The following is a 25293-nucleotide window of genomic DNA, read 5'->3' on the forward strand; positions in this document are numbered from 1 at the left end:
TTGAGCCTTCTTTTAGCCAACTAGGAACCAGAACCATCCCTTGCCCTTGCCCTCAACAAAGAAAACTTGATACTAAGCTAACTTACGAAGGGAGCTGGCATCCAAGATTGCTCTCAAATTTATATGCTTGACACACTACCAAAAAGCCAGGCTTTCCCAAAAAGCTGGGGCCTGCTTTTAGCCAAATAGGCACACTTTTCCTATAAAGCAATAACTTTCATCTCCAATTAAGCGATCTTGCATTTAGCCCTAAGTGCCCTCTTTGGCACTGCTTGCCTCCTTGCCATGTGATTTTTCCCTAAAATTGATTGGTCCATATCGGCTTTTCTCTTGTGGGACCTACTTCTAGTGCTTTTCTCCTTAAAACGGACAACTCTCCATGGCCCTGCCACAATATCCAACACATTCTAACCCATTAAAGGTTAGCCAATGCATGCATACTCATACTCTCGACTCATCATCCAATCGATGGAGGATGGGCAACAGGAGCTGAAGAGACAATGCCTAATGTGCCTAGACCTAGCGCTACAACACTGACATTTGGTCTTTTCGCTCCTCCCCAGCAACCCCAACAAAAATCTTCTGGAGAATAGCTCTACCCAAATATAGAATCCAATGGGGCAAGACCCTCTTCCCAATCTCTAAAATGAAAGATCGTCATTGGATTCGCATACATTGAATTGTGGAGGATTCTAGTTGCTGGTTGGAGTTGCATGCAATTATAGGATTTTTGAACGGTCCTTGTCCCCTCGTGGATTTCTTGGAGGGTTGGGTGAGGAATATGAGGAATAGAAGGGGCGATGAACATCCAATAGCTCATAAAGTGTCATGAGATAGTATTTTGACATGACAAGAAAGAAAAGAGAACATAATTTTGAGCAAACAGCGTTGATTTTGATCTATAGGAGAAGCCTCTTTCATGTCTAGGTGGGGGAGGGGTGGAGCAGAGGATTTGAGGCACGTGCATAGGACCTTGCGAGCGCCTCCTAACTCTTTTTGCAGGTGCTGAAAGGGCGTCTCCTGGTCTACTACTAGTCGTTTTCTCATATACGATGCCATGGGCATGTATGTGGCTGTCCTCTGCAAAAACCGTGAAGGAGAAGAGTCACAAGGTTTTTGTTTTGACGTAAGTGTCACGTCAACATTTTTCCTAAAATTTTCAAGCTGATCTTTAACTGGGGGGATGTCTCCCTCGAAGTCTTGTCTCCATCTCCCTTGTTTGTTTATTCTATCTTGATATCATTGAGTAGCATTTTTCAAATCTGGATTTCCACATTAGTATATTTTTAGTTGTGTGTGCAATAAGGCTTGGAGCAAACATTCGACAATTCCAGTCGTAGTCAGAAGCATGCAGATTGGTTAATCCAGTCCAACAATATCAATTTAAACTGAGACGGACAAAAAAGATATAACAGATAAAAATAGGGATAAATTGCATCTCATCTACAGTGTAAATTGTGACTCTTCCCCCTACACGAATCTGGACAAAAATACACAACAGATGAAAATAGGGATACGATGCATCCCATCTACAGTGTAAATTGTGACTCTTCCCCATAAAAGATTCTTTTGTGATGAATTTCAGCATGATCCCATGACAATCTATAAAGCTGCAGAGATAGCCATGCAAAGAGGAGCTAACTGCAACACTCGCACAAATGATGGCCTCATAGTATCAAGTCCAGCTTTGTGGAACCTTTCCATGGATGAAAAGGATTGAAAAGAATGGTTGACACATCCCACCCAAAAAAATCGAGCCAAATCCAACAAGATATTGTCACACATATTTGCCCCTGTATTTTGGTCGAGAGTCGAGTTTACTACCTGGGGCTCCATTCACATAAATTTCCGCTTCTACAGAGGGAAACACAACAGAATGAAGACTTCCATCCTCTTCAAGCATTTGAGCATGCTTCTTCTTGAATTCCAGGTGCTTTTGACGGGCAGATAAAGCAATCTCCTCCGTATACCTTGATGTCTTCTCCATTGTCAGTAAGCATCTACTCCACCTACTACTTAATATCTGTTCACTGCTTGCAATGAGGGTCAAACATTTATGCTTAGGGAAATGGTCTTCATAGCATTCATCTCTGGAAACAGGAAAGAAAAATACCAATCTGCCACCCATCACCAGCAATCGAGAAGCCATGTCCAATAGATCATGGACACACTCAGCAAGCGTGTATGGAGCAGTAGAGGGGATGTGATCCTTCCTTTTGTCCTCGGGTATTACATAAGGCTCTTTACATCCTTTCAAGAGCTTTCTACCACCAGACTTCCTGCCTCCAGCTCGTACTCCATAAGGCGGATCACAAATGATTGCATCACATATCTAAGACATTGACAAAGACACCTACAAAGTTATATTCATTTCTCCTTGTACTCATAAATTTTTTTATTTCCACAGCACTGCCAACATCATGAGTCTATACATAGCTAAATATTCAAACTAGCAACATCATGAGTCTATACATAGCTAAATATTCAAACCAGCAACATCATGAATCTATGCACAGGCAAATCTTGACCAAGCCTACTCCTTGAGGTCTCAACACCCCCACCCTCCCACCCACCCACACCCACACCCACAGACACATACCCACCCACCCCCCCACACCCCCACATACATGCATATATATAGCTACAAAAAGGAACTGGAAGGAGGCAAGACGACACCCCCAACACATTAAGTTTTAACGATGACATGGAAAAAGCCTCTCCTATGTGGCCTCCAAGAAGTAGATGGCTCAGATTTAAAACATGCAATGTTGAGATACCTACAGTCCATTGTGCTCAAAATCCCAATCTCCTCATGATACCCGCCCACTCTACCCTTGTGCAGCCCTTCTCGAATTCAAGAGGACTATGAGAGGCTAAGGCTCTTTTGAGCCCAGTCAATAGCCTCCCCTAAATTGCATTTAACCATCTTAGTGTCATGCATCATATATGGAAAGAGAGGTCACCGAAACTAGAGACCTTAGCAAAGACCTTGTAGGCGCCGTGTCTAGGGATCTTCCCTACTGGACGTCAAATTTTTCCCCCTTTGGGAGTGAGGCATATCCATCCTTGTGATAGACAAAGAGGCATCAACCTAAGTCGAAGATCTCCAAGAATGCATCGTGGAGCAGGGTGCCAACCAAATCCTAGAAGCACCAAAAGAAGACAACGCCCCTCTCCTAAGTAATACACACTCGTAATGTGTTTAGGACCTCAAGCATTTTCCTATCTGGAAACTACGCCTACAACCTGGTCATCACCGCCTACGGAACCACTCAGGAAACCTAAGGCCACATTTCCTAAAACACAGCCTCTATGTGGGGCATAGAGGCCTCTTCTGGCGGTAGTCATATATCTAGATGAATCCAAGAACATGCCCTCTTCTGGCTGTAGAGTCATCTCCAAAATCTCTAGGGATTTGTGTGCATTTAGACCTCCTCATAGCATGGATGCTGGAGCTACATCCCTGCTGACCTAGAACTTGGTCTCAAAAAACTGGCATCATAAATTAACCTTCTAAGTAGGGATACACACATCTATATATTTAAGAAGAAACGCAACCCTGCCTCTCAACAACTAAACACGCGCATACACGTGCACGCACAAACACACAGATACATTTATGGATCAATGAATCCATACATTTAAGGATCAATGAACATGCTGAGCTTCCAAAATGAAAGGGATCCTAGATATAGCCACTGCTAGAACCACAGAGATAGCTACCTATGTACCATCCTTCTTATCCCTCACTATAACATTTTCAACAACAAAAACTCCACAAAAGATTCAAACAAGAAAGCTGATTGGCAAATGCAGCAGAGGGATGTGCACCCATTCTATTGTGATAGGTTTTCTTTGTTGCATACAGAAACTTGTCTATCAAGTGATGCAAGCACAGGTACTTAGATCACATCCATATTCATATATAGCAAGCTTCTGGGACAGGATGAAAGAAGGCACCAAACACAACAAACGGACAATATATTTTGCAGAACAGGATACCTCTTCCAAGCTTGAACGCCAAGGAGGAGCATTGTTGTCAGCCCGAATCAGACCAATCGGTTCAGGTAAGTGGTACTGCAAAAATGCAAACGTAAAGCTCTAATAATGCCATATGAATAGTGGGAGGCTAATCATACATCGCAGGACTATTTCCATTTCCTTCTTACATGAAAAGCAGAGCATTATACCAGAAATTTAACAGACTGATCGAGTGCAATTGCAAATCATTCCATCTGAACTGACCATCTACATCCCTATAGGCTGAGACAAACACCCATCCACATCCCTATAGGCTGAGACAAACACCCAACAGCAGAATCAAGAGTTTAGCACCATGACTCCTAAGGACCAATCAAATATCTCATAAAGCAAAGAGTTGGAAACAGTAAATCACACCAAGAGAGAGAACACAAAATCAGTAAGCAGACTATATAAGCATTGTTGAAGGCCTCAAGCCACCACCAATGGATAGCAGTTCTAGTGCCTTATTACAATAGTACATGCAGCCAAAGAAGGAAATTTGATATGAATGGGTGTCCTCCTTTTGCTAGAATTATTTGTTAAAGTGAACACACAGCTCACATACTCAACGCACACAATGTTGAGGAGAAAAGACACCAACCTGTTGGCTAAACAAAATGTACTGTCTTCTCTCTCATCTCTTCCAAAAAAAAAGATGTTTATGATACAACATATACTGAACCCGAATGTGGGTTACCCTAAATACATAAAGACTATTCACACGTGACCTAGGATCCCCCACATATGTACGTGGATGATGACCAATCCAATGATACATACTGCAACATTCCCCCGTCGTTGGAGGGTCTCTATATCACATAGAGATAGATTGGTTTAGAACATTTCAACCTTCTCACAAAGGCAACGTTTTTGTGAACAAATTACTGCCTGGTCCTCTAAATTGCCTGAACAGTTAATTCTTGCACTTGATGTCATATGAAATTTAGCAGATTTCAGTGTGCTTTACATCTCATGATCTTTGTCAAGGCAATGGCACTATAAATATCACAAAAGATCATGGTAGCACCATATTGGACTGTACCAAGATTCTCCAAGAGCCTCCATAGCCAAATTGCTTCACATGCACACCATGCCAAAGAAATGTACTCAGCCTTTGCTGTAGATAATGCCACGATTGCTTGCTTCTTGCTAGACCAAGACACAAAATAAGCATCCAGCATGAACCAAGACACACAATAAGCATCCAGCATGAATGTGTATCCTGAAATAGGCCATCTTTTGGGACCTCCTCCCCAATCTGCATCATAGAACCCCTTAAGTTGTGGTTCTGCACATGGGCTCTCTTTTAAACAGCCTATGATTCGATGTCCATTTGAGGTATCGGAAAATTCAGTTCACTTCAATCCAATGATCGACACATGGCTTTACCATGAATATGCTCACTCGCCCTTTTGTGTAGCAAATATCAAGCTATGTTGATGTCATCAAGTCGATGAGCTTATCAACCACTTGTTGGTATAATGTAGAATCTGAAAATGATGCACTTTCCAACTTTTGCATTTTGTGTCCGATCTCAATACGTGTACTCAGAGATATAGCAATGAACATTCCAAATTGCTCTAACATGGAGTCAATGTACCTTGTTTGGCTCAGAAATATGCCTTCCTCTATTTGTTCTATCTCGACACCCACAATGTAATCCCAAATCATGCATTTCAAATTGTCGGCGAACATTGATGTTGTTACTACCCGCTATGACATAGAGTGCAATGATTGTAAGAGCATCTGCAATTCTCTTTACATACACCCCATAATCAAGTTTACTTCTCATCACTTGGGTCTTGGAGACTCTGGTTGTATGGTGGTTCCCCCATTAGGTTCTTGCAGTGGGACCCAGGGGAGTGGGAATGGATTGATGAAGGGCACCGAGAGAAGAGCATCCTCTTCTTTCGTTACACAGTCAAAAATGCCAAGAGATTTCAGCTTAGCAATAGAGATTGGAGGCCCTCTAAAGCTCCTCAATGGGATAGTTTTCAGATTTCTGCAGAGGTGTGGAAAAACTTTTGGAGGAGGCTCAGGAAATCCCTCAGGAATAGAAAGATCACTCTCTTTTTTTAGCTTTCTATTCATGGAGGGATTGCTATGAACTTGTGGAGATCCAGGTTCGGGGCTGACCCTACTTGTCCTCGATGCCACGCGGCAGTTGAGCCAGTTCAACACTGCCTTTGGGAGTACAAACAGGCGAGGAAAATCTGGAAGGGTGTTGCCAGGATATTTAGCATATTTCATAGAGCACCCTTCTTCATGACTTGGGGTTCAGTGGCATAATTATCTCTTACTGGCCCTCAAGTGTTTTTCAAGGGACATGACTCAAACTCAGCCTTCATTATACCACGACACTCTGTGGAGTCATGTTCTCTCCAGGATGTTCCCTTCACTCCTTTCAGAGCTGCTCATGCCTCGGTAGACACATCATGGGAGATTCTTGCTAGCATTGCAGCTTGGCATATTTGGAGGGTCAGGTGTACAGAGGCGATGAGGCGTTCCCAAGTTCGCCCTTCCCAGTCTATGGCCAGCCTATGGACTGATACTACACACACACACATTCATGGCCATCTGGGCGAGCATGCAGGGATCCTCCAGAGCAACTACAGCCAAGAGAGATACTTTTTTAAGAGTTTGGAGCGGATCTCCTCTCTTCTGTGAGTCTTTTTCAGGGTCGAGGTGGCATTTTCAGCCTCCACCTTCGATTTTTGTTAGATCTTTTTGAGCTGGTTTTTTTTCCCATGCATGGCATGATGTACTCCCACATTAGAGCTTGCTCTTGCGGTTTTCATTCATACTTAATGAAGTAATCTTTTTGGGGGGAAAAAAAAATTTATATCTCATGAACCCTTGTTGCTTAAAATATGTGTCGATCTTGCTATATGAAGGCTCTGAAAACAATCCACTTTCCAAAGTGTGCATGTTGTGTCTGTTCTCAATAGGTGTACTCAGAGGTATAGTAGCCAACCTTCCAAAGTGCTCCAACATGGAGTCCATGTACCTTGTTTGGCTCAAAAATATGCCTTCCTTTGTTTATTCCATCTCAACACCCAAAATGTAATCCTAGCGAAGACCTTGGCCCTTCGTTTGAAGCCTATGCTGCCAGATATCATCAGAGCTACTCAAACAGGATTTGTCCAAGATAGGAGTATCTTGGATAATATCTTCACTTTTTGGGAGGCCACTCACTGGGCGAAGGAGAGTCAGCAAGAGATTGCAGTTCTCCTTCTCGATTTTGAGAAGGCCTATGACAGGGTGGACTAGGGTTTCTTGGAGGGCACTATGAGGAGGCTAGGCTTCAGTGATAGATGGATTTTATGGGTCTCCTCACTTTACTCTCACTCTTCTAGCAGGATGGTGGTCTGTGGAGGCAGAGGACCGGCTTTTCAGCTATCCAGATCGGTACGACAGGGATGCCCGCTTGCACCTTACCTTTTCCTTTTCGTAGCGGAGGCTATGGAATACCTTATGCAGGCTACCAGTCATGGTTCTTTGGACCTTCATCTGCCTATCCGGCACGAGCAGGAGCTTCTGGACACTGAGTTTGCTGATGATACGGCACTGATAGTCAGAGGAGATGCATATAGTCTTGCTACTGTTGCGGATGCAATTGACAAGTTCTGCCTAGCCTTAGGGAGACTTGTCAATTGGAACAAATCAAAAGGCATCTGGACTGGAGCTCAGCAGGATACCCCAGCATGGGGAGGAGACAGAGGCTTTGTATGGATACCCAAAGGCACCTCCACGAGATATCTAGGCTTCCAGGTTGGCATTGAGGTGTCCCTGACGCAACAGTTTGCCCCAGTTCTTGAGTATCCGGAGAAAGCTAGCCTACTGGAGTACGGCTAGACTCTCTTTGGCCGGTAGAGCGCTGGTACTCAACCAGGTTCTACTAGCGACTATGTGGTATGTTGTGTCATGTTGGTGCTTTCATGCTGACTCGATTCGTCAGGTGAGGAGATTGCTTCGGAATTTTCTGTGGAGTGGTGGGGATGGTTCTGAGGACACTAGGGCCAGAGTTTCATGGGATACTATCACTTTACCTTTCTCGCAGGGAGGACTTGGGGTTCTTGATCCGGAGATGCAGAGCAGAGCCCTTTTAGTCAAACTTCTTGTTAGAGGTTTGACTCCAGGAGATCATCCGTGGAAGCAGTTCCTACTGCATGGGATTCACCAGTGCACCCCCAGAGCAGCAGGTCAGTGGGCAGGTAGAGTCAGTTGGATCTTCCTGACGGACCAGCATTCTCAGCCTTCCTCACCATTTGTGAAAAGGCTTGTTCAGATATGGGATCTTCGACAGCACCTCATCAGAGCAGTTCCCTCCTCCAGAGAGGAAATTGCCCGACAGCCACTTTACCATAACCCCCTAGTTCGGTACCAGGGATCTTCCCTTGGTACAGAACTTAGGACTCCCTTGGCCAGATGGCATGCTCAGGGGGTTCTGACAGTCGGAGATTGGTTCAAGGAAGGTGTGGAAATGTCAGAGGAGGTGATCAGAGATAGACATGGGCCACTTGGACAGATTGCTACCACCAGATTACTGATCATGCGAGCTATTCCTCAAGAGTGGAGGGATGTACTTACAGATCCAGCCTATGTTGATCCCATTTCTACTTGGTCAGGTTGTTTTAGTGAGGCTGGGCTATGTATTGGAGTTCGCTTAGGACCGGCACCATTTATTTATTTTGAGACAGACTCCTCTCACAGATTGTATCCCACTCAGCCCCTGGATCTCGTCAAGAGCTTCTTTGGCAGAGAGCCAGGGTCATTGGTTGCCTGGGTAAGGAATGGGCCACAGATCCTTCCAGGTTGACGATTGCAGAGGATATTAGATGGAGACTTTGGATTTTTCAGGGTCGACCTCTTGTGGAGCTTGACTGGGACCCAGGTGAGTAGGCATGGCCTGCTCCGGTGTCAGGCGTTCGTCCTCTTTCTTTCTTCCAGTACTCGACGAGGGCAGGTTACAGGCTTCAGTAGAGAGACTCTCATCACATTCCATCTGCCTCCCAGCATTGGCACGCACAGGGACTTACTGCAGAGCTCTTGCTGAGCTACTGGACTCACTTTTGGGGCATCAGTAGAGCCAGGAAAGTCTCCTACTTTCTTTGGCTCACTATACATAGGGGCATACCTGTGGGTACTTGGCTCCAACAGATGGGTAGACCCTCCTTGTGTATGCGTTGTCAGCTTGCAGAGGAATCTAGCAAGCATTGTTTATGGAGTTGCACCAGCTCTAGAGTGGTATGGACAGGTATCTTTAGGTTGTTCTCATATGTTACATCTGAGTCCTTTCTGATGACGTGGGGCGCTGCTCTTTGGGGGAGAGGATCTGGAGCCTTTACTCTCTTTGAGTCAGACCCAGGAGACCTCGGTTTCTTCATGCAACGTCGCCAGAGATGGGGTCCCACGGAGGCCAGCATCATGGAGCCGCAGGATTTACTTTTGGTACCGATACCAGCACAGGATTCCATGCCTACTTCAGCTGTAGGGTCAGCCTGGGAGGTGATTTCCAGCATTACCTTATGGCGGATATGGTGTTCGCGATGTTCTTTTGTCCTTGGGGACCATTTATGCACGGAGGCTGACACTCTCGCTTCCATTTGGGCAGAGATTATCTTCACTCTTAGGAGTCAGTGGGAGAGGTGTACAGGCACCTCTTTGGCAGCTCGTGGGAGACTTTTATCCTTCATGAGGACATGGGACTGCTCTTTATTTTTTCACTTGACCCCTTTTGGGATGTCGTGGCATTTTAGACCACCTCCATGGCTTTTTTGCCACATTGTTGAGGCTAGGGATAGAGTACTTTCTCTCCCACCTATTGTATGATTTGTTTTGAATGGAATATATCACTCTTTATTTTAAAAAATCATGCATTTTAAACTGTTTGCGAAGATTGACTTTGACCTCCTTGATCAACTTCTTGTTACTACCGGCTATGATGAGATCATTCACATACAATGCAATCATTGTAAGAGCATCTGCATTTCTCAAGTTTACTTCTCATGAATCCTTGCCACTTAAAAAATATGTGTCAATCTTGTTGTACCAAACCCGTGGGGCTTGCTTAAGACCATAAAGTGCCTTCTTTAACTTGCACACTAAGTGCTTTCCACAAATCCTTTTGGTTTGCCACATATACACCTCTTCTAGCAATTCTCCATTAAGGAATGCAGACTTAACATCCATTGATATAAATGTAACCCATACTGCAAGCAAGAGAAAGAATAAGGTGGGTTCTCTTCATCCTTGTGACGAGTACAAAAGTCTTCCCATAGTCTTGTTGAGCATATCCTTTTGCCACCAATCTTGTCTTATACTTGTCTACACTCCCGTCAACTTCATGCTTGACCTTGTAGACCCATTTGCAGCCAATGACATTCTTCCCTTAGGTGGTTCCACCAACTCCCAAGCTCTATCTTTCAAAATGCCATTATATTCTCCTTCCATGGCATCAATCCATTCCTTGGAGTTTATTTCCTCTCATCGCTTCTGACATGTGTCACGCAACACCTAAAAACTATTTGCAGTCTTCTAGGTTTCATGTCTTTGACAATGCTCTCTACTTCAACTACTAATTTCTTTGCCCACCTCAACATATGCATGGATGATGTGGCTTCTTGATCATGTTGATCATGAGATGTATCCTTTAGCTCAGAATTTCTAAAATGTTTAGAAGATGCTCCCCCATTCTGTTGACTGCTCCTACTCCCACTTTTAGCATGTCATCAAATTCTATGGATGTCTGCAGACCTACATCTCTAGCATTGTAATTTGTCAACCACTTGTTTGTCTGCTCTTCCATTTGAATTCTCATAAACATGATGCAAAGTAGCTTGCTTTACCTTCTCGTCAAACACCACATCACATGAGGCAAACCTTTTATAAGCTGCAGAATTGTACAGCTTATAAGCTTTAAGGTAGTTGATCCAATCCCGGATGTTAGACGTTTGGCTTATGTCCACTCCAGCTTCCTCTAGTGTCATATCACGTAAAACATTAGGACACCGGTTCAATAAATAAACCGTTGTGCAAAATACTTCCGCCAAAAACTTATCAACATGTCCTTTGTTTGCATCATACTCCTTGCAACTCAACAATGGTGCACTCCCTTTCTCTGTCTTTCAACCTCTTCGAGATGGATAGAGCTCAACATTCTGTTTCAATTGTCCTTTCACCTACGATTGATGAATGGCACATTCAATCAATCCCCAACCGCTTCCACCGGCTGCTAAAATGTGCACATTCTCAAAAGACGAGTTAATGCAGCTTCAGAAAGATGTGGAATTGGAATCTTCCACCACTCTTTTCCCTCTCATCTATGGTTCTCACCCTTCAAGACTTCAAGCCAGAGATTGGATGCTTATGGCCTTACCCGCTAACCTTGCCCCATGCCTTAAGATGTTCGTTTATTGGGACAAGGGTTCTTCCAAGTGGTCTTGCATTCTCCAAAGGCTATGGGCACGGTTCTCAAAGCCAACCCACTATAGTTGGGTTATAGGAGGATCTTCTTGGCTCCTTTCAAGTTGGGCTTTGACCTAGTAGAAGAAGATAGTCACGGCACTTCACTCTTCATCAAGTTCCCCGGCCTTCTTCAAGTTTACCATCTGCTACTCGCTTTGATCGAAGAGCCGTTCGGAATTGTCAGTGAGATCCCCTCTCCCTGATTTACCCTCTTTAACAGCAAAGGCGGTCAGATCGGATGGGGTTCCTAGAGTTAGAGTTATCGTTGATTACCCTAACTTATCCAAAGATCTAATCATGCTCCAACACCCTAATGGTTCTTTCTTTTGGCAAAGACTCGAGATTGCGGAAAAACAAGACCAGTGTAGGACCTTTGGACATTTTGCTAGGGATTGCCCGAAAAAGAAAAAGAGGCCTAAAAAGCCTTCTGGTGCAGCTCCTCTGTGACCTCCTCAGACTATTCCTCCTTAGAGTGTTTCTCCAACACTGCCCTCCACCACTTGCAAATCAGGAGGGCCCCTCACACATCCCGACGCTAAAGGCTTTGGACATTCCAATTCTGGTTGTGGCTAGTGACTCTCACGATCCTCCTCAAGCTGTGACCACAATGGTACTTCAAGCTTCAACAATAGTGGTACCTGAGGTTACCCCCTGCTTACCTCAGGATGCTGCTCCAGACACTGCCCTGATTGCAGTTGCCCTCCCTGACCCTATTGCAAATCTTCATGGTCATGGTTCTTCCGAGCAGGCCCATCCTTCATCTGCGTCCTCCCTCATTGGATAGAGGGAAGGGGGTTGTGCCCACCATCTCTCTAGCTTGGCCTCAGGCATTTTACGTACCCAAACACCAAGCCCGATTTTCAAGAACTCCTTTAAGACCCTAGCAGATCTAGCTGACTTTCTTCATGAGGAATTCGTGCCCTTCACCTTTGGTGAGGCAAAGGTTGGTATTCCTCTTGATCCCAGGGTGGCTTCCTCCTCACTTGGACGAGTTCTTTTACCTGTAGATTTTCCTCTGCTTGGTCCTCTTCGAGTTGGAGGCCTTTCCCCACTACCGAGGGGTTTATTTCCGCCACTAGGTCGGGTAAGGTGTTCCATGCTACTTCCTCCCGCCGATGAGGATTGTTAGTTGGAGCATATAGAGCCTCGATGGTATACCACATCGCCACGATAGTCAGCTTCTCTGTACTCAGCTCCATCAAGGTGTTATAGGGGGCTCCATTGACATTTTTTTCATTCAGGAACACAAGTTGGATGCCAAAGATCGTGCTTAGTTAGGTAAATTGCTTTCAGGTCACACGTTTTGGTCAGTTGCCTTAGGCACTAGGGTGGGACATGCATTTCAGTTTCAGATTCTTTTCTCCCCCAAGTGGTTGGACACCATCATTCCCTCCATAGCTCAATGGATCATTCTCTTGATTGGAGGACATAAGGTGGGTTTCCTCAACCTTTATGCCCTTAACAATCCAGGGGACTGTATCCTTCTATGGAAGAAACTTCTTTTGGCCCCCATTGAAAATTCATGGGTCATAGGAGGTGACTTCAACATGGTGGAGCCAAGAAGGGGGGTAGAAAAGGAGGTATTCACTTATCACATCACCTCAGCCCTCTATGGCGTTTGGGACTCTAGCACTATACTTGGATCATTTACAAAGGGTCTCATGCATTCATTCCAAACGAGGGTTACAGAAATTTGGTGTCACAATGGAGACCAAGCACCTTATATTAAATTTTCGCGAAAGCAATTAGCTTACAATTGAAGCCCTTTCTTCTAGATCTCATCCTGACACACAGATGGAATTTGTGCATGGGAGAAGCTTTTTTTTTTTTTTAAGGCTTCGGATTGGGTATGTATAGCAGCTAGAAATTAGCCATTCTACTCTTGGATTTTCAAAAAGCCTATGAAAGGGTAGATAGAGGGCACCCTTCATCGTTTTGGATTCTTAGATGCATGGATTACAGATCAACCCACAACCAGGTGCTTATCAGAGGAATCAAGAGAGAGATTTCAGATTTTTGGATCAGTCCGTCAGGGATGCCCTCTCGCGCCTTTTCTTTTTCTCTTTGTGGTTGAAGCTATGAGCATTTTTCTCATATCACAAGCTCATATTTTTGAGCTGAAGCTTCCCCTAAGACATGAAGAGGAACTCTTAGAATATGAGTAGGCGGATGACACTGCTGTTTTTTTGGATGCCACTCCTCAAACACTCATTTCTTTCAAAGAGGCCTTGGATTTGTTTTGTACTGCAACTGTTGCACACATTAATTGGAGAACAAATCCAATTGGATTTGTTTTGTAGTGCAGCTGCTGCACACATTAATTGAAGAACAAATCCAATGGATTTTGGATCAATGATGAGGATACTCCAGATTGAGGATTTGATTTTGGATTTCATGGAGAGGGGTGTTCCCGTCAGATATTTAGGATGCCAGGTTGGTATGAGCATGTTATCACGGATGATTCGTGGTACGTCATCCGTTCCTCACCAGATTATTCAGGCTGAGTTTGGGTCACCCCCTTTACAGCTAGATGCTGCATTTGAGGTCATCACATATCTGTACCGAGTTAGGGAATATGGGGATTATACCTCGGGGCGTAGCAGGATACCATGGATAGCTCTATCCTCTTCTATGGCACTTGCAGCAGGAGGAGACCAGAGGTGCTGGTATGCACGTACAGAGCGATTGGGGCTCCACACGTATAGACTACCTCCCTTCCAGTACAACATGGATGCTCCATTTTCTCCCCTCTCATCACACAAGGTCAACCAGGTTATCCGTGAGGATCTACCACAGCTACACACATTTCGGACCTGGTTGGGACCGAGTGAACTCCCAGTGAAGCTTATCTTCTACAGAGATCACTTCTTACATATCACAGCGGAGGGTTTCATTGACCCACCAAGATACAAACAGATCCGAGGAATGAGCAGCCTTGAAGAGAGTGGCCGGAACATCCTCTAGAGAGCACGACTCCACAAGGTGTCGTCGGATGTGAAGAGCCCAAGAGGAGTCAAGTCTCTCAAAGAAGACCTGGGGCCCTGAAAGAGTGAGCCAAGCCACTAATTCCCAAGTCATGTAGAAAGGTAGGCGAATAAAAGTGCTGAGAAGTCTTGCCATCCCCTTCCATATGATTCTCGCCTATCTACAATCCCAAAGGCAGTGCTGTATTGTCTCCAGAGCAAAAAGGCAACGAGGGCAAGAAGGATCAGCTCCGAACCTGGATCTCGATTGGTTCACTACTATCCCACCATAAATAGAAAGCCAAAAGAAGAGAGTGATTTTTCTATTCCGGTGGGATTTCCAGAGCCTCTACCAAAAAATTTTCTGCAAGTCAGCAGAAATCTGAAAGTTCTCCCAATGAGGAGCTCTGGTAGGCCTCCAACCCCTACAGCTGAGGTGGAATTTCCTGGCATTACTGACCGTGTAATGAAAGAAGGGGATGCCCTTCTCTCGGTGCCCTTCATTTATCCATTCCCATTCCCTAGGGTCCCACTGCAAAAACTTAATTGGGACATCTCCATACAGCCACAGCCTCCATGAGCCCAGGGCGATGAGAAGCGGGTCAAGATCCAAGTACCACTGTGAAAGAAAGCCATGCTCCATGAAGCCCACTATCCTGACTGGCTGAAACAGTATCTCCAACAAGATATCGTATGTGGATCTGGACAGCCTGCCCCCCGAAGAAACATCAAAGACTAAGATATTGGCCATTTTGAGATTTGTTTGGATCACCAAATCGACACCCAATACCTGATGCTTCCAAAAGCATGAATTACTGCAAGAAGCTCCTTATAAACAGCATAGTTAGGTTTACCCTTTTAATCCTATGAATTTCATAAGCCACACTCATGTTCCAACAAATTTTGCTCTAATACATGCACTATATATTGGACATGAATGTGGACACCAAACATCTTGGAGCTACAATCAATAAAATGGCTCTCAAAACACTCAAAATAATATCCCTTTATTAATTACTTAGAGAGAATGAAGGGGGGGATTAAAAATGGTCTTTGGTTGATTAAGATATTTTAACGTTGCCCTTAAATTAATATTTTTTTAATATGTAGGTGCTTGACTTTCCTTGCTTGCCATTTTGTGCTTATTTTAGGCATGAATGCTTGCTTGTATTTTAATCTTTATCATTGACTCTCACACAACTAATCTTCTTCTAGCGATGTCATAAATATTCCTCATCCTTGTGAGCAATGCCAGATCATCCATTGAAACTGCACTCTTGTCATTCTTTATTGCACACCAAGGCTTTGTCTAAGACTTTCTGTGGTTGTTGGGCATTACAGAAACTATAGCCAATGCTAGGTCTTCCTTAATTCGACAACAAAAGCTTCCTTTTCTTCAAAATCCTATGCGCATGCTCTATCTTTCCTTGTCAAGTTATGCCACAGGTTTTGCTTTATGTACAATGTGAAGAATAAACCTTATATATAAAAAACACAACCCCAAAAATGATCTCATTTCATGTACAATTTTTTACATTTGGCCATCAAAAGATTACTCCCATCTTCATTTCTCCTTCTTAAAACATGCGTCCTAAGAATCAGAGCTCTGAAAGAAATAATTCATTTTTGTTCATATTTATGAAAATTGATGCTCCAAGTTAGAGAGCGAGGAGACATGCGGTCCTCATATATGATAAGAGCCTTGTCATGTTGTGTTCTCTGGATCCCAACAGACAATGATCTCTATAAAAGATGAGTTTTGCCGAAAGCTCGTAGAGTGTTGGCCAGGTCCTGTATATGTGCACATGGAGGAGATACTCTCTGATGACCTGGTTGATCTCATGATAGGGTGAGCGGAATGGATAGGATCTCAAGGCTATATTGAAATGATGGAGTCCTAGTTGCGAAATATCTGCATCTCCTAGCACACCAACTCCTCTAATCTATCACATGGAGTCCTAAGCTTGCAAAATATATGCATCTCCTAGCACACCAACATGTCAGAAAGAGTTGCAAGGTTTAGAATGAGTGTTGAGAAAGTGTTGCAAGGTCTAATCTCCCTCTGCCACATACCATAAATGAGGTCTAGGCCTACCAAGGTAGCCTACTCCATCTTAATGTCACGGTGCCAAAGTTCTTGACTCTATGGCAGTACGTGACCTCTGAAAAGTTGGATCAAGGCTCAAGCTATAAGGGGGTAGCTCCAACCTCTGCTAGTAGGACATGGTGTGGAATGATGACTTTTTGCAAATCATAGGTGCAAAAATAAAAACACTCGAGACCAGTCTACCTCTAATAGATCTAGGCCCAAAAGGGGCTGCCATACATCTCGGCTAGACGAACAAGAGAGTCAAAGAGGAGAAACTTGGTCCTACATCTTGGAAATGGATGGGAAGCAGTGATGCCCAAGTCTATTAGGTGTGGCATACCCTCTACTCACTCAAGCCTACATGGTTGGTCCCATTGTGAAGATCGGGCCTAAAAAGACAACTCCCACATATGTATCAGACGCAACAACTTCGATTAACGCCCCATCGAACGTGAATTGCTCTCAATCAATGGATCTCTGAAAGGACAATGGTGGGAACTCTGAATCTTAGAGTACACAGGACATATGAAAGCGGAGTGCTCCTCTAACTCAACCTCCTGTAGATCGCATAGAGTGCACATGCGGCCCCATCTAGGCATGCCCCCAACCAGTCTAGTCTCAATATATAATCAGTAGGAAGAAACATAGAACTACCTGATCGAGATCCTCATGGAGTTGGGAAGGTGGAATCCATGTGCAGCCTGGTGGGTCGATGAATATATGTAGGGAGTCATCTCTATAGAAGCTGAGCTTCACAGGAAGCTTGCTAGGTGCTAACCAGGTCGTGTATGTGTGTGGTTGTAGCAAAACCTCCCAAATGACCTAATTGGCCTCATGATAAGTGAGTGGGATAAGGGGGCCCCAAGGCTATACTGAAAAGGAAGTGGTCAGTCCATGTGCCGTCCAAGGTTCGCAAACCATCCGCTTGTAAAGGCATACCAACACCTCTAATCACCCTCAACTGCAAATGTCACAGATGTGGATAAGGCAGATATAGCCAGCCATGGTAGCCTGCGTCAGCCTTGGGTCAAGGAACCAAAATCTATGACTCGGTGGAGGTATGTGATCACCTAGAATGTTGCGTCAAGATGGAGTAGGGAAACCAGAAACTCAGCCAATATGATTTGGTGTAGGACTAACGGCTTATTGTGGATCATCCATGCTAGTAAAAAAACTTGGAGCCTCTCCACCGAGCCCAGTCCACCTTTGATAGATCAGGGCCCCAACATGGGCTGCCATACATACCGGCTGGACGGACCAAAGAAGAAAAAAGAAAAGACTTGGTCTAGGATCTTGGAAATGAGAGTGCAAGCACTGTCACTCAAGCTTGGCAAGCACAGCATACCCCCTTCTCAGTCATGACTACCCCAAAGATGTCCCAACTATACCCTAAGTATTGTCGATGCCTGAGTAATTGAGCCGTGGGATTGTGACAAAAGCCTTGAGGAAATCCACGAAGCAACTGTAAACCTTCTGTTTCCGTGCCCTGGCCTCCTTGATGACCCTCTTGAAGATGTGGTACATCATTGCGTGGTCTGCTCGAAAACATACCTGCCCAAACTCTGAATCCGTTGAGCTCCACAAACTGACTAACCTAAGTATCGACGGTTGAAGACCGTGACTGTTTGGATTTTGAAAAGCTATCAAGCACTAAAAAGCTCAAAAAGGCATAACCTAATGTGTCATACTCTTCCTGAATTCTAGTCAACAAACAATACCTAAGACCAGAAGGTTCATAAATCAATGACGGTAGTAACTAAACCTAGGCACTGTAAACAATGACAACCAGAACCCCTAGAGGCAAGAGAATCAATAGTTAAGAGTGTGTCTTTGTTACATTCGCAAAATGCTGAGCTACATTTCACAAGTATCCTATTCTCTGAGTCACATCACTGCAAAATCTCTCTCTAAAAAGGGTTTACTAACTTTTTCTTTACATAGACACTTACTTCTATATGAAAATAGAAAAAATCAGGATGCCTTCAGAAATTCTACAGAAAGCATCAAGGTTTCAGTAGCAGAGCAGTCTTCACTGCATTGGTTGAGTATTGCAAAAGAGCCAGTAGCTGTACGCACTCTTGTTTAGCCAGTAGCTGTACACTCATTGACACTCATTGGTAAGGGATGTAGTAACAGACCTTAGGCAAGACAAGTAGGTCTTTCTCATTTATCTGAAAGTCATAATAAAAATGCACATACCCTAACATTTAAATAACGAATCAGAGAAAGTTAACTTCATAAGACCTGATTTGGCATGGCCACCTCTGAAGACAAAAGATCTTCATTGTATGCATTGCTAAACCAAAAAAGATAGCCAGCCATTACTCTTTATCCTCACGATGCCCAGATCAACTCACTAGCTCTATGTACGCGATGCTATAGCATTTTCTTTTTCACAGAAAGAAGTAAAATAATCCATTCAAAACCAGTATTACAGCAGAAGTGGGAGAGTAGTCTCCATCCCAAGCCTCCACAAAAACAAAAAAACAAAAAAGGTCGTGAGGTGGGAGATAAAAGCGATCCCAAACCCTCACTACAGATCTCCAAAAAAAGAAAAAGACACCTCAAACAAACTTGCTCAGGCCTCCAAGAAGGGCGGAGAACCCGTATCATTCCAGGGCATGCCTGCTTTCCAACCCAAGCCAAAGCCTAAGACGAGGGAGCCATTTGGTAACTCAACCGATCGAGCTTGCTTGGAGGAATGCCAAAGCCTGAGACGAGGGAGCCATCAGGTACTCAAACCATCGTACCCGCTTGGAGGGAAAAGGGGAAGGGGGTGAACCAAACATAGAAGAGAAGGGACTTCACATCAGCAGCTGAGCTAGGTAACAATGAAACACTCCCCAAAACCACCAAATATAGTGACAAGAGTGGAGTTCCCTCCATTATCGCAGCCCAAGAGGAGCTGATTGGCTAGAGTGGAAAAGCCACCTCAAGATGACAAGGCCGAGCAAACCACTTGACATGCCAGGGCGAGCCATAGGAGAAAGGGAGACGGGGTAGGGGAGGGAGGGGCACCGCCCCAACTAAAGGAGAAGCTAGGAGGAGGCAGTGCGGCGGAGCAGCGTTAGGTAGGAAGCGGCACGATGGGGTAATGATTTAGCATTTTCCCTCCCTATTTGACCTTTCTTCTATGTAATAACAAGAGAAAGCAAGAGAGGAGTTCAACTTTTGTTTGCATGGGTTCTCCAGCCAGTCAGTTGAGATAATACTAATTTCCCTCATCATTAAAGTAGGGTTACCTGTTTGAAATTGCTCCACACATTGCAATTTGGACCACGTCCATCTCGTACCACTTTAATATCAATGTCTGCACCCTACGGCACAACAATAGCCAATTTCAAACTGAGTAGACACCAATATAGCTAAACTCACCAAATTCAAAAACCCCTATGTAAGCATCACCAACATCAAATAATCCACTATGTAACAAAGATTCATATAACGAAATTAAAATCCACTATGTAAGCATTACCAAAATCATTGGAGCTTGATAGACATGAAAACCTATTGCGATGATGGCAATTGTTACATTCATTTCAACCTCACTGCGGAAGATGGAATTCATGCCCAGCCTTAGGAAGTCTGTTAGAAATCAACCAACGGAGGGTACGCACAGCGGAAGACTGATAGAATAGCCCAGGAGCTCACAATGTGTGTGGTGTGGGTAGAATCACAAACTTCTTTACTTAATGGGCTTTTCATAGATGTACAGAACAGTAAATAGACAATGCTCAGAAGAGATATAGAACCAACAAAATATTTCCGTCCAATGGACACAGTACACAAAGGGCCAAAGTCCCACCAAACCATGGTCCTTTGTCCTCACCAAAAGATGTTGTCACACTACCACCGAGACACTCCTAGATCCCTGAGTCCGCGTGCTCCACCTCGAGCGTATGTAGACTCTGTCCGTGATCTCAACACCTTACTGCCCTGGTAGACAGCCAGGCTTCACCCCCAAGTGAGCTAAGTCTGTAGCACCTCTGGCCCTCCTTCGCCTCCTGGATGTAGGCCCAAGGATTAGGCATTTGCTGCTCCTTTCTGCTCCTCTGCTTGCTGAGCTGCTGGCTGTGATATGAGGCCCCAAGGGGGCCCTCTTATAGGGGCAGATGCCCCCACAAAACCCACCGATCAGCACCCTGCTGGCCGACTTTTCTGGCCCTTCAAGCGACCAACCAGCCCTTTTTTAATGGGGCTGTGGGGACCTCTTTTGGGGCTCTGTGCTGGACGACCTGGTTGGCCAGCCGACCAGCCAGCCTCAGCCGTATTTAAGGGCAGGGGACTGCCCCTTTGCAGCCCTCTCGTCTGCTCTACCTGGCCACCTGGGTGCCCTGCATACCTGCCCTCCTGCCAGGCCTGTTGCAGGTCATAGATCTGCCCACAACCCTGTCCATAGGCAGGCAACTTACCTCCTGCAGCACCCCGGCATGTGTCACCATCCACCAGTGCCTCATGGCCCATGTCCCAGGCCCCGGTCCTGCCCTGACATGCTGCGCATGTGCTGACGCCACTTTAGGTCCACTCCTATGAACATCCTCTAGACCTTTCCCCGCCAGATCTGCCCACCATGGAGTCCTTCCACTGCCAGGTATTCTGTGAGGTGTGCTGCCCTCATAGCAGCCTGTTTGCTGCCCATGTGGCAGCCCCACAATTCTCTTTTCTCTGGGCAGTTCTTGCCCTAGGTCTCCCTCCCCCATGGTCTCCTCATTTGGGGGCTTACATATGGGGAGGTGACCTTTCCAACAAAGTCATCAACAAACGCACTTCAACTAGAATCCCAACATGCACTATCCTGCAACTCCCAAGCCCAGTGGCCACCTTCTAAGTATGCATTGGTCCACTTAGGATACGTAGTGTACCTAGGAATTAGGATTACTACTGACTGTAGTCTATCCTAACTAGCCGGTAATACTACGCCTTTATAATAAATGTGACATTTCCTCCCCCTTAGAAGAGTTGACATCCTCGACAACCATGTTAAGAAACGGCTTTTTGAGTTTGCTTACACTGTCCTATGTAGCATTTTGTTTTGAACCATCTTTGCACTAGAATAACTATATGACGTGTACGTTGTCAAGATTCTTTTTAGCTCTAGAAGTTCAATTAATTCTATGAGAAGAAGCTCTCCTATCAGACTAATATCTTCAAGTAATCGCTTTTTTAAACAACTCACATGAAAGACTAGATGGACTCTACATCCTTCGGGTAAGGCTTATTTGTAGGCAAGCTCATGAATCCTCTAAATCATTGTGGAATGACCATAATACCTTGGAGACAACTTAGGAAATTCACCATATGTATAGTTTTAGAGACTCGGATACTTTCAATAAACTCATTCTCCTCCTTCAAATTCCACCTTACATCTGGGACATAACTTTTATCTCTATCTTGAGCTTTCTTAATACTTTCTTGGGCATGCCTCAAACCTCTAATACATATCATAGAGAAAGTCTTTTGGCCGCTTGTAACTTTCTCTCTCAAGCCTTATAGAATGGTGAAGCTCCACACACAAATCCATTACATCAACATAAATGGAATAAAACCTGGAACTTAATGCTTTTTACTATTATGAGCAAACTCATACTTATCTTTTCGTTAGCATATCCACCTCCGCCCTACAACACCCATCACAACAACATCTACACAACACATACCATGACGTCCAATTCAACTCTAGTTTATCCCTCAAGTACACCAACTTTCTTTCTACCCTACTCATAGATCTCAAGAACATTATGTGCCGAACACTTGGATTACCTTTTCCCTTCATGAGGCCGCTCTTTACTTTCCCACACACCACATGTTCCATCCACCTGCCACCTATTAGTTGAGTTCCCTGCAATAGCTGATATGATATGAATGTAAGGCATTGTGGCGCCAACTTGGATTCAAAACTAAGCATCATCTTTTGAGCCAAAGGAAGAGTACACATGAGTATTGCCATCTGGTCTACCAAAAGAAGCAAACATTCGTTCGCCAGAATGAGGACGAGTTACTAAACTATTACCCACAGAGTCATGACTTCTATATGTTCTCTGTAAATTAATAACCAGAGATATTTTCCATTTGTCTCTAATGGATGCAGCAAACCGCCTAGCTTAAGGTGTTCTGCATATCAATTTGGAGCTTCTGGAAATTGACAACATAACCATGGGCTTCCTTATTCATACTAGGCAAAGAAGAACTATCTTTTTAAAAGAGTACAAATCTTTTGAATCCCCAAGCATCCCGCACTTGGACTATCATGACACTCACATGACAATTGGCATATAGTGTCTTTATCATCAAGACTACAAATTCTGCTCTTATAGAGTAGATAATCATGTATTATGGTATACTTTTCCCATTTTTGTCCTTGCTCAATACCAACTACGGGCACTTCACCAACAATAAGCATATATACTTCATCTTAAAAAGTGCTACTGTTATCACCAACATCTGGTGTTCGTTGACCAATGCCAACTATTCCTGTTAAAACACTATTCGTGTTGAAACTATAGGATAGTGATCATCAATAGATGAGACCTCCATCGGGCTCCTTTCACTAACTACTTTCCAAATCTCAAAGTAAAGGTGATCATATTTATACTTACCCTTCAAGGAGTGTAGGAATTCATCATGAAACTGAGTTTAACTTAATTAAGGCATCCGACTCAGCACATTGACTATTGGATATCAAACTCTTGCACTAATTCAGCCCATTTGGCCTTCTGGCCTTGTAACTCTCGCTAACTACACAATTACTTGATACTCTCTTGATCAAAGAGAATCTCAAACTTAGCACCATACAAATAAAGCATCCATGTTTTCAAAGCATGGATGATAGCATAGAGTTCTTTCTCATATGCTGATGGATAACAAGATAAATAAGCCAACGATAATTTCAACATTATTAGAAATAGTTAAACAACCCACCTATATAGAGCCTGTTATAGCCAATTTTCCAACCGGTGGCAATGGTATAAATACCATTGGTAAACCCTCGTGCCACTGGGGTTTGCCTTTGCAGGTACAATCAAGCATTCAGTTGGGTTTATGCCTTGTTGAGCTGCTGGTTTTTTAGGGAAACTTTGAGATTGCAGCACATATCCCAGCACTGGATCTTTCTGGTGTATTTGATATCACGTATAAACATTCAAAGGCCTAATTTTCTTTTTTATCACGGGCATAGGCACATATTCTTCCTCCCAGCCAACCTCGATGGTAGCAAGCTCACACAATCTCTTACGTGAAAGTTCCTGCTTGTCAAATTCCAACGAGCCCCAATTCCCTAGATGGATCTAGTATGCCATATGTCTACATTTTAGGATACCTCCTAAATCCATCATTTACCCCTCTCTTAGAATATCATTGAAATCATTTGCCCCTTGGCACATTTAATGCATTTATACCCCTTAGCCTTAGATCCACCTAGTCTAGTTCCATATCACCCTCCCCAAGGACCTTGACTTTGATTCCTTTCTGATCCTTTACGTAAAGCCCAAACAAATATAATACAAATATTCATCCTTCAAAAGAAAAGATCTACTGACCCTTCCGAGGTCATGTCACCTCAACTTGAGCGTAACATTCCTTCCCTCTTCAAGCATCAGCGTCCTCAATGATAAAGTCTGGGAACACTCTCCGTAACTTGTATACGGATTCCCAAGTAGCTTCTGATAGAGGTAAACCATACCATGCAACCAACACCATGGGTATCTTCCAATTGCGTACTTGCATTGTTCCTCGGTCCAGGATTCTTGTTGGTTTGCGTCTTGCATTATTCTCTATCTCCTGAAACAAAACAACACCCTCGATTAGTGAGTCACCTGTATGTAAAAATTTCCTTAAACGAGAAACATGAAACACTGGGTGTACCTTACAACCTGTGGTAATTCTAATTTATAGGCTACCTTGCCTATTCTTTTTAGAATTAACCACGGCCCACAATATCGGGGTGATAACTTAGCACACTCTCCGGCAGTCAAAGACTTAGAGTGCGAAGGAACTCTGAGAAAAACTTTTTCTCCTTCCTTAAATTCTCTAACGGATCTGTTTTCATCCGCATACGCCTTAGCTCTATCCATAGCTTGGCGGATGTTAGCTCTCGCAAGTGCTAGCATCTCCCGCATCTGAACCACAAAGTTCGCGGCTCTAGGCACTTTCTGAGGTACTCCAACTGTAGTTGGATTCGCTGGTCTATAACCATAGTTCAGCTCAAACGGACTGAACCCTGTAGAGGAATGTTTTCTATCATTGTAGGCAAATTCTAACAATGGCAACTACTTATCCCACATATGTTGCCTCAATGACACATATGCTCTAAGCATATCGTCTAAAATTTGGTTGATTCTTTCCGTCTAACCATCCGTTTCTAGATGATCCCCACTACTCATTCCCAACTCGGTCCTTAGTGTCTCAAACACTGCAGTCCAAAAATGACTGGTAAAATTGACATCCCTATCTAACACTATGGATTTGGGTAATCCATGCAAACGAAATATATGTTTAATAAACAAATCCGCCACTTGCAGGGCACTAACAAGCTCTCTAGTTGCAATGAAGTGAGCCATCTTGGTAAGACGATTAACTATCACAAAGATAGAATCATATCCACCTTGTGTCGTAGGCAAACCTACAATAAAGTCCATGGAAATGCTCTCCCACTTACCTAGTGATATTTCCAAAGGCTGTAAAAGTCCGGGTGGCTTCACCCGCTCTGCCTTACTTACCTGACACAAAAAACAACGTGTCACATATTCATGAATA

General features: G+C 44.1%; 1 protein-coding gene across 1 annotated transcript in view; it reads right to left on the minus strand.

Annotated features, from left to right (window-relative positions):
• Positions 1–1449: 1449 nt before the first annotated feature.
• TRM11 (tRNA modification 11 protein) overlaps positions 1450–25293 on the minus strand; it is a 58222-nt gene continuing 34378 nt past the window's right edge. Inside the window, exons 4-6 of the mRNA XM_087377155.1 lie at positions 19785–19859; positions 4003–4077; positions 1450–2332 (exon numbers count right to left, since the gene is read on the minus strand). Coding sequence (XP_087233281.1) covers positions 1778–2332; positions 4003–4077; positions 19785–19859 — 705 coding nt within the window. The 3' untranslated portion in view covers positions 1450–1777. The remainder of the gene's footprint in view (positions 2333–4002; positions 4078–19784; positions 19860–25293) is intronic.

Source organism: Dipteris shenzhenensis, chromosome 7, assembly GCF_047967505.1.
Source record: "Dipteris shenzhenensis isolate YYH24624 ecotype China chromosome 7, Dip_SZ_1.0, whole genome shotgun sequence".
In the NCBI taxonomy this organism is placed as follows: domain Eukaryota; kingdom Viridiplantae; phylum Streptophyta; class Polypodiopsida; order Gleicheniales; family Dipteridaceae; genus Dipteris; species Dipteris shenzhenensis.